At 30.8% G+C, this 9,732-nt stretch overlaps 1 protein-coding gene across 1 annotated transcript; it reads left to right on the top strand.

Moving 5' to 3' along the window:
• The first annotated feature begins 506 nt into the window (after positions 1–506).
• LOC145074809 (uncharacterized) lies at positions 507–2,832 on the top strand. The gene is made up of 4 exons (XM_079021134.1): positions 507–861; positions 1,454–1,710; positions 1,818–2,266; positions 2,361–2,832. Exons 1-4 carry the CDS (start codon positions 740–742, stop codon positions 2,616–2,618), a joined length of 1,086 nt encoding a protein of 361 aa, XP_078877260.1. The 5' UTR covers positions 507–739; the 3' UTR covers positions 2,619–2,832.
• Positions 2,833–9,732: the final 6,900 nt, after the last annotated feature.

Below are 9,732 nucleotides of genomic sequence, written 5' to 3'. Positions count from 1 at the left end.
ATAATGGCTGGCATAAGATGTTGGTGGTGAACAAAGGAAAATGAGGGTGGTGATTGGTTTCTAGGTAACAATTATTCAATTGAGAGAGAGACAGAGATGGGTCGGCCCCAAGTTTTGTCTATATGTCCCTTAAACCGGCTAAAACAAGTAAAGGAGACTAAAATGATAGATTGCCCACAACTTGGTTCCCTTATAAAGCCACGAAAAAACTTAAATGACTAAAATGGTCAATCCTAAAAAAATCCGTTATATATATATATATATATATATATATATATATATATATATATATATATATATATATATATATGTCATTTTCCCTAATTGTTTATATGAGTTAGATTAGTCAATTTTCAAAATAATAATAATAATAATAATAATAATAATAACTACTACTATATGAAGATAAGTTTTCTTGGAGTAAATTAAGTAATGGTCCCTGTGGTTTGATATTTTACATCTATATCACAAATTTTGACCATTTTAGTCGAAGTCAAACATAAATCCTGGTTAAAGCGATGCGCAGCCAATCAGTGCGTCCTTCGATCCAGCCAATCAGTGCGTCCTTCGATCGAGCATCGTGTTCTAACTACCTTTTTCTTCTGCCTTTTCTTGATTCCAATCTTGATCAAATTCACCTCTTAATATACTGATTGGCTGGGTTTTGATTCGAAGCGTAGTCTAGGGTTTTGCATTTTGGAATTTGTTATCGATCTATAGTAGTGAAGTGTGTATAGTAATGGCAGAACCGGGAGTGGATAAAAAGAAGAGAGTGGTGGTTATTGGTGGCGGGGTTGCAGGTTCTCTTCTTTGCAAAACCCTTCAAAAGCATCGACATTTTGATTTCACCCTCATTGATTCGTAAGTTTCTAATCCTTCTCTTCTCTTCTCCCATGTTTTTTGATTGATTGGGATTTTTCTAAGCTGATATTCAATCGGAAATGTTCTTAAGATCCTTTATTTTCCGTGCCCTTACTTTCACCCTCCATTAATGGTATTCATTTCAATCCGAAACAAAATACTTGTCTAGCTCTGAGTATTTCGGTAAAGTGATTACTACGATTTTATAACCATTTAGGGAATTGCAATAAGGAAACATACTATCATCGAGATATATGTAAATTACTACCTATATCTTACGTTAATCAACTGATTATATACCTATTTCTCACCTTAATCAATTATCTGATTCTGATTGTAATTCTTTAAGCTTTCAAATGCACATTGGATATGGTCGCACAAATATACACCCTTATGTAGTTATGCGACCTTTTCTTTGAGATGAATAATCATATGTTTAACTTGTTTATCTTTTGAAAACAAATGTTTACTCTTATACTCCATATGAAGGAGTGAAGGACTATATGAATAACCAGTAGGATCATCTATTCCTTCTTTTTTACCTCATTCTGTATTATGCTCCTATTCAATTTCCATTTTCTTTTTTATCCAGGAAAGAGTATTTTGAGGTGACATGGGCAAGGTTGAGGTCAATGGTGGAGCCATCGTTTGCAAAAAGATCTGTGATTAATCACCATGAATATCTTCAAGGGGCAAGTATTATCACATCTGATGCAAATGGGATTGAAGACAATGAAGTGTCAACTACAGAAGGTCGCCTGATTTCATATGATTATCTTGTAATTGCCACAGGTCACATGGGTAGCAAATGTGTCACAAAACCTGAGAAGCTCAGGGAGTATGAAGCAGGTAATTTTACAAAACTTTCATATCATTCCAAATTGCTTAATTTGCTTCGTTTATAAAAGAAGAGTAACATGTGATGTCTGAGGCCAATTTGCAATCTTTGTTTGCAGATAATGAAAAGATCAAATCTTCAGAGTCAATATTGATAATTGGAGGGGGACCCACTGGTGTGGAACTTGCAGCTGAAATTGCTGTTGATTTTCCCACCAAAAAGGTGAAACTAGTTCACAAGGGTTCAAGATTGCTGGAGTTTATAGATGAAAAGGGTAGTAAAAAGGTGCTTGATTGGTTAACTCTAAAGAAAGTTGAGGTAATTTTAGGTCAATCTGTTGATTTGACTTCCAGCTCTGATGATGGAACCTATAAAACATCTGAAGGTGAAACTATCATGGCTGATTGTTATTTTAAATGCACAAGTGATCCGATTGGTTCATCATGGCTTAAAGAGACAAGTCTCAAGGATAGTTTGAATGATAGTGGGAGATTAATGGTTGATGCAAACTTTAGGGTCAAAGGGTTTGAGAATATCTTTGCAATTGGAGATATCACTGATGTTGCAGTAAGTCTCATCACATTTCTATGTTTCTTTGGCTCATTTTTTTGTCAATTATATAATGTTGTTTGTGAAATGACAATGTTTGATTGATTTTTAGGAACTTAAACAAGGATATTTGGCACAAAAGCATGCTTTGGTGGTTGCTAAAAATTTGGAGTTGCTGATAAATGGAAGTGATGGGGGCAATATGGTAAAATACACTCCGGGATCACCAACGGCAATTGTGTCATTGGGGAGACGAGAGGCCTTGTTGCAAGTATGGTGTGTAACATCGATTGGGAGAGTTCCTGGTATGCTAAAATCTAAAGATTTGTTTGTTGGGAAAACAAGGAAGCAACTAGGGCTAAAACCCTAATCTTGTTTCTTTATTGTGCTTGGAATTGGATTGGATTGATAAACCCTTTTATTATACCAAACTAGTTTATTCGGTTTGAAATTTTAAGGTAAACAAACACATACTATGATGTTATACAAGTCTAAAAGAGTGAATATGAAAACTTTGGTATTGTTTGGTTATGTAACAATTTCATTTATTTCGGGTTAAGTCATTGCTCAACTTCTTATCTCAATTCACACACATTGTATTAAAATTTCTTGTTTTGAAATCTTAACAATATCAATATGCACAATATAATTAAAACTCATAATCTTAAGCAACATTTTTACTTTGCAAGGTATACATGTCAAAAATTTGATCTTTATGAGCTAATAAATAATCTTTAGAATTGGTTAAGGATATTGGGTGCTCTTAGTTTTGTTTTTGTTTTTGTTTTTTTTTCTTTTTGAATCTATTCATAAATCACAAATGATAGTTGTATCTGATTTACAATTTTTTAATATTATGTTATCAGTACAATATAATATGAATATTTGATTATTTATAAAACATTATTTAAACAATGTTTTAATTAAAAACCGAGGAGTGGTGCTTTTGGGAAAACTTCCGACTAGATAAAGAATGCCCCACACGTATGAATAAAGGGAGGGTGATTCCTCCACTTAAGAAATTTATCATCCCCAAATAAAATACATGTTTCATTAAGTGCAAATGTGTTGTATCTTACGTGGATCAATCAATTTCTTAAGTAGAAGAATCACCTCATATGAATAAAAGGTAACATGATATAAGACATTATTTAAATAAAATGCCAATTGAAGGAAGAAGAGTAGTTATAACCAAGTAGTGTTGTACACATAAACATGAATAAGAGTTTGTTCATGTCCGTTTGGAAAGTTTAACCGAACAAACGAACTGGCACAAACATATAGATGAACAAACACCGACTATTAAACGAACAAATCGTATTGTTTGTGCTCATTCATTAAGATGATAAACAAACATTATCAATCATATGCGAATGAACATAAAGAGACATAAATAAACATAAACATTCAAATCAATCACCGGAAAACTTGATCATCAACAATTCAATGATTGTTGACCATACTTAACATATATTAAATCTAGAAGTGGTAAAACGTAACCACTCTTAAAAGCTTCACTTTCACTCTCACACGTTGCATAATATTTTATAACATAATCAGAAAACATAACATAAACGAGCGTAAATCGACGAACATAAATAAACACTCACGAACGTAAATAAACGAATGAAGTTGTTTATGTTCATTCATTTAACCAAAACGAACAAAAAAATCTTATTCATGTTTGTTTATTTATTAAATAAACGAACATCAATGAAATTTCAACCAAATTATCAGTTTGTTTGCAATATTAAAGTAGTAGATAGAGGTTAATTCAAGCTAAAATGTAAAGGAAAAAGAGTTAAAGGACTAAAGCAAAAGGATTGATGGGCATAAAAGAAAAAGGCTAAGATTACCTCGTTTTTCATTTAAGGAATCGAGAGGAAAGGAGAAGATCTTGTTTCTGAGGTTTTTTTTGGTTTTTTTTGTTTTGAAAAGAAAAGAAGAGAAAATAAGGGAAGATTTTCCTCCCAAATTGGAGAGATTTGGAGAGAAGTCGTCCATATCTTCGTCTGATTTATTTGAAGTTTACCCAATTATCCTTCTTATCACTATTTATACGCACGCTGCAAACCAGAAACTTGTTTATATTAGGACAGAAGTATACAATCAATAATTCTAATTGAAATAAAACAAACGAATTCAAATATATTTAATATACAAGAATCAATTTACAGAAAACATACTTGTTTAATGATTATACATAAATTTAATCATGAAAATATAGAGATTGAGGCCTGCCTTGCAGTATCCTAAGACAGAAATTTCCCTGGTAGGGATCTGTCAAGAAGATACAACAATCAACCAAGATCTTCTCTTGATTCTGACGAAATTCACTATGTTCCCTTCATTGCATGAGGAATATTTGTATGGTTTTTTCTGAACCCGAAATCTGTTCTTTGGTGATGTATTTATAGGTATAGAGTGACTGGTTTTCCCTCCAAAAACTGCTAACCGAAAATAACTGTCAAAACAGTTAAAACAATTTAATAGATTTTTTTAATAAATAATAAAAGTCAAAATCAGAATTAATATATATAAAATAATGTAATTAGTCAATGAGACCCCAAGGCCAATCTTTTGACCATTAAATATATAATACTCTAAGTCTTTCAAGACCATTTTGACTAGCCCAATCACCAAATCCAATCTAATCCTTCTAGTCCAAGCCTTTGATGTAATTAATAAATAACTAGTAGGAGGCTTTTTAAGGGAGTATAAAGTTCCTCTTTCTTCCGATGTGGGACAAGTCCCATAGAGAGAGTTTTCCATTTAACAAAGTTCCAACAGTTTACACGATTTGCATCCTCAAGCCGTTCATCAAGTCTTCATCAATCTTCGTCCATGCAATATCACATGTAAAACTTGTTTTTATTTTCTTTTTTATTTTCAATTCAGTGTTCTACTTCAAGTTCTTCTATGTATAGTGATCTGGTATTATTTTCAATCGTGATTTGTTATTATTTTCAGGTTCTTCTATGTATACAGGAGAGTGTTATATTAAAATAAGTGTTCTTTTTGTGTACGTACTCGACATTCATATATGTTGTTCACGTGAATCATCCTCAAAAACAACATGCAAATATTAAAAATAATTGAGTCTGACTACTTTTGCCATTCTTGAAATATTATTAAACCAAGTTAGGAGGAGGTGTCATGCTTCACGAAACAAGATTTGTTTTTTTTTTCAAACATGAATTGTTTAAAATATGATCCGACAATGTACATCAAAATGGTTGGATAATAAAACTAGTCAAGTTTATTCTCTTTTAAGTACATTTTCAGTATATTTGTATAAGAGTTGTCGAACACAAAAGCTACTTTTCGAAACGAAGAATTAATTAGAAGAAAAATATCACACTGATTTTGTTGTTCTCTAATCTTCTGCGTTTCTGTTTAAAACAGAAAAGAGTTGAAGTAAACGAGATGAGTTCAACTAAGGACGCCTTGGAATCGGTATTGTTTCTTTCTCTATTGTATGTTTAGTTTAAAAATACCATGCCATATGCATGTTTTCTTTACATATAACAAAGTTCTAATTCTTTTTTCCTTTATAACTTTCTCATCAAGCAAACACGGATATGTTAGTTAAATACGCCATTGTTTGAAGCTAATACTGCAGTCTAATAGGAATAATTAATAGATTGCGCATGTCAGAGTTGTGTTTTAAGTTGTATATTAAATTGAAACCTGATCACTCTTTATTGCTTATGTAGATCGACAAAAGACGTAAAATTGCGGATCAGTTAATCAATCAACTTGATGAACAACTTGTTGAGTGTAAAGAGGAGATGAAAAGACTTCAACATTCTTCAGCTGATCAAGAAGCTGTGATAGCTCATGCAAAGATACTTCTCGGACACAAAAAAATGTAAGTTGATTCATAAGAAAATGACACCCTTACCCTTATGAGGATATATTGTGAATCCGAAGGATTCATGTAGTTACACAAGTGAAAAGGATTTCCATGCCTTCTTTTTTCTCCTTTAGCCTCCACATATTTTATGGACTTGGCATATATATAGTCATGTATAATAGCAATATGCTTGTTTGATTATTTTATCTTTAACAAATGTTATCTCCGTTCCAAATTTCAAACAAGTTACTTTTCTATATTCTATTTAATTATATGTTTAGATATTAATCCACAACCTTTACTCATTCTTGTCAGGTACCAAGAACAAATTTACATACTAAACAACCAAGCATTGAACCTACTTCAAGTGGAATCCGTTTCCCAAAGTCTTAAAGAGGCTCCAAAAAAAGGTGAAAGCTAATATTCAAAGGTTTCAAGACATATTATAACTAGTATTTCTAACCAATGTAATGTATTTGGCCTGTTGTACATGTATTAACCATCTGCTAATACTTTCAATATGAAATAAGAAAAACTACATTGAGTTGGCAAGAACACATGAAAATGACCATTATTCTTATTAACTTTGTTCATATTTGCTCATTTTGTCAACTATAATGTTCTTTCTGCATTTTCGAAAGGGGCTATGGCAACATACTTTTATTTATTTGTGTGTCATTATCATAACATCCTACTTTTGTATATTTCTATTAAAACATTGTACTTTTAAAATTTTTTTCAAAAGGAAATGTATGTAGAAAAAATCTATCTAACCAATTGTAACATTGTACTTTCAAATTTTTTTTGTGAGGACAATATACATCGACAAATCTACCTAATTACAGTAGTGAAAATTGCTTTGTATTTGATTACATTGCTATATTTGGGTAGATCTATGAAGTAAAATGTTGTTATAGGAAGAAACATAAGTAGGATGTTACCATAAAGAAATCAATGAAAGTATGATGCTACATTTTTGAAAATAAGGTAGTTGGTTAAGATGTCTATGACAAGTACAATGACTAGAAATGCCATTCCTTCAAGAAGATAAATTCAAATTTTGTTTCATATTTACTATGTGTTCTATTTCTAAATGAAAGATTGATGCAAGCTTTGTTATAGCTTAAATAGTATACCAACATATATATATATATATATATATATATATATATATATATATATATATATATATATATATATATATATATATATATATATATATATTGTTTGCAGTAGTTATTAGTTCTTAAGGTAAAAATTTTATTTATCTATTTACAGTTAAAGCGCATATATATATTTTGGAAAAAATGGCATACAATATATAAACTTGTTATGGCTCCTATACAATTATAGGTGAGGGTGAAACATTAGTAACAAAGTGAAACTATTTGGTTTATGAAATGAGTAAAAGAGAATGTTTGATTAATGTTTATGAACTTAAACAAAGGGTATTTAGCACAAAGGCATGCATTGGTGGTTGCTAGAAACTTGGAGGTGATGTGAGTAATATGGTCAAATACAATCCAACTTCACCCATGTTTGATTAAATGTTTTTAAGATACTTTATCAATTCGTGTGAAGACAAATGCATGATTGTATACATTCATCAGCAGTTTAATGATTTGAGATTCCAATACTTTTCTATAAAACTCAGATTTTTAAATACAGTTTACGAACAAAGGGTCTACGAATAAGTTTGTAAAAAAAATTAAATTCTTCTAATGTACAAAATAATGCCACACATGAAAATGTTTTAAATGAAGAAGATAATATTACATGAAAATGTGGATGTTGATGAAATTATTAATAATGAAGATGTTAATTTCACTCATAAAAATGTTAATAATACAAATGAGGTCCTCAATTTCAAATGAAAATGTCGATATTGTAAAAAAAATTATAAAGGCCCTAATTTTTGCCACAAGCCCTAAATTGTCTAGGACCGATCCTATACCTTGGCTTGGCTTCCATTTTCTTGTTCTCCTAATTTCAGGTAAAAGTGATTTTGATGCACCTTCATAAACCACAACTAGCACCGATAAACCACCATTTCATCAACTATTTTTTGTTTTCCTTATTTTGGTTCAATTCTCACTTCATCTTCTTCATTTAGCTCCTTAATAATGACATCACTCCTTTGATTTGGTGACATGAAGTATGTAACCAAATTGGATGTGTCATGCTCAGTACATACATGAATCACTTTGATAGCTCTAATGTATTTAGCTAGGTTACATATATCTTGATAATTACCAAGAGGTCTAAGGCCAAAAATCAAGTCTTGGTCGGGAATTCTGAAATGATAATATTATACGAGGGAACTACATATTCTAGTTCTAGCATCATAGCGTCGAGCTCATGCACTCAAAAACTCATATATATATATATATATATATATATATATATATATATATATATATATATATATATATATATATATATATAAACTAAATCAATATACCTAACTTTCCCTTACACATATCTTATATTTGGAAAAGATGTAAAGTTCCTATTATAGCGAAGTTCAATCGTGCACAAAGTGGGACGATCAACTTTCCTAGAAAAAAAAAGAATGTAGTTAGCATATTATATGAAATTTCAAAAAATTTAAGTTTCAAAAACTATAGTAACACTCATCATACAAAGCCAGTGCATCAAATCCCATCGTGGTAGGTCATATCGTCCACAGTGAAAACATCTTTTTTTTTCTTTAAGCTATCTGACTACAGCTTAGCTCAGTAAAGGATTTTGGTGGAAATTATTGATTTAGGGTTAATACCTTAATGGAAATTAAACGAGGAAGAAGATGAAAAGTGTCTAATCGTTTAGACATCGTTATATGCACGATAATAAATGAGCAATGCCTCCATAAATGAAAAGATGAAAATGCACGCGAATAAATGAAAAGATGAGAATGCTCTCGTGTGCAGGGCACATGGGAAAGAAAACAACATGCCTCTAACTAGGGATGGAAATGGGGCAGATTTGGGGCGGGGTTGACCATCATTGTCCCCATCCCTATCTCTGCCGGATGCGGGGAATCAAATCCCCTCCTCTTCGTATTTTAGGCTTTTCCTTAGCCCATCCTCAATCCTTCAACATAATAAACTCAACTTACAAAAAAACCAAGTTTAATAAGTCATCAAAACCATATGCATAATCTGATTTTGTTTACATCAATCATAAAGTTTAACAAACATCAAAACGAAAAGTAATGATTTGGTATACAGATCGTCGAACAAAGTGAGGATTGATGAACTCTTGGAATTGGGAACATAATTTTGTATATGAAATCTATCTCTGACGGTCTAATATAGGTCAATTCATTGTAGTGGACTTAATTCAAATTCAATAAACGATCGTTATATATATATATATATATATATATATATATATATATATATATATATATATATATATATATATATATATGCTTAGGTTATTCTATTCAAACTAATTATTGTGTTATTGTATGCATAAATGTGGGCCAATCAAATTTACTTATTTTAAGAAAGTGATTAATATATATTATTGAATTAAATATAATTGAAAATATCATCTTAATTAATTACAAGGGTAATTTAGTCAATTAATTAAGATTTAATAAAGGAAAATTGCATTTTTAAGG

This window comes from Lactuca serriola, chromosome 9 (genome assembly GCF_051521515.1).
Source record: "Lactuca serriola cultivar US96UC23 chromosome 9, Lser_US96UC23_V15, whole genome shotgun sequence".
NCBI lineage: Eukaryota > Viridiplantae > Streptophyta > Magnoliopsida > Asterales > Asteraceae > Lactuca > Lactuca serriola.
The sequence above is the reverse complement of the archived record's forward strand: the minus strand, read 5'-3'. Positions and strand labels throughout refer to the sequence as shown.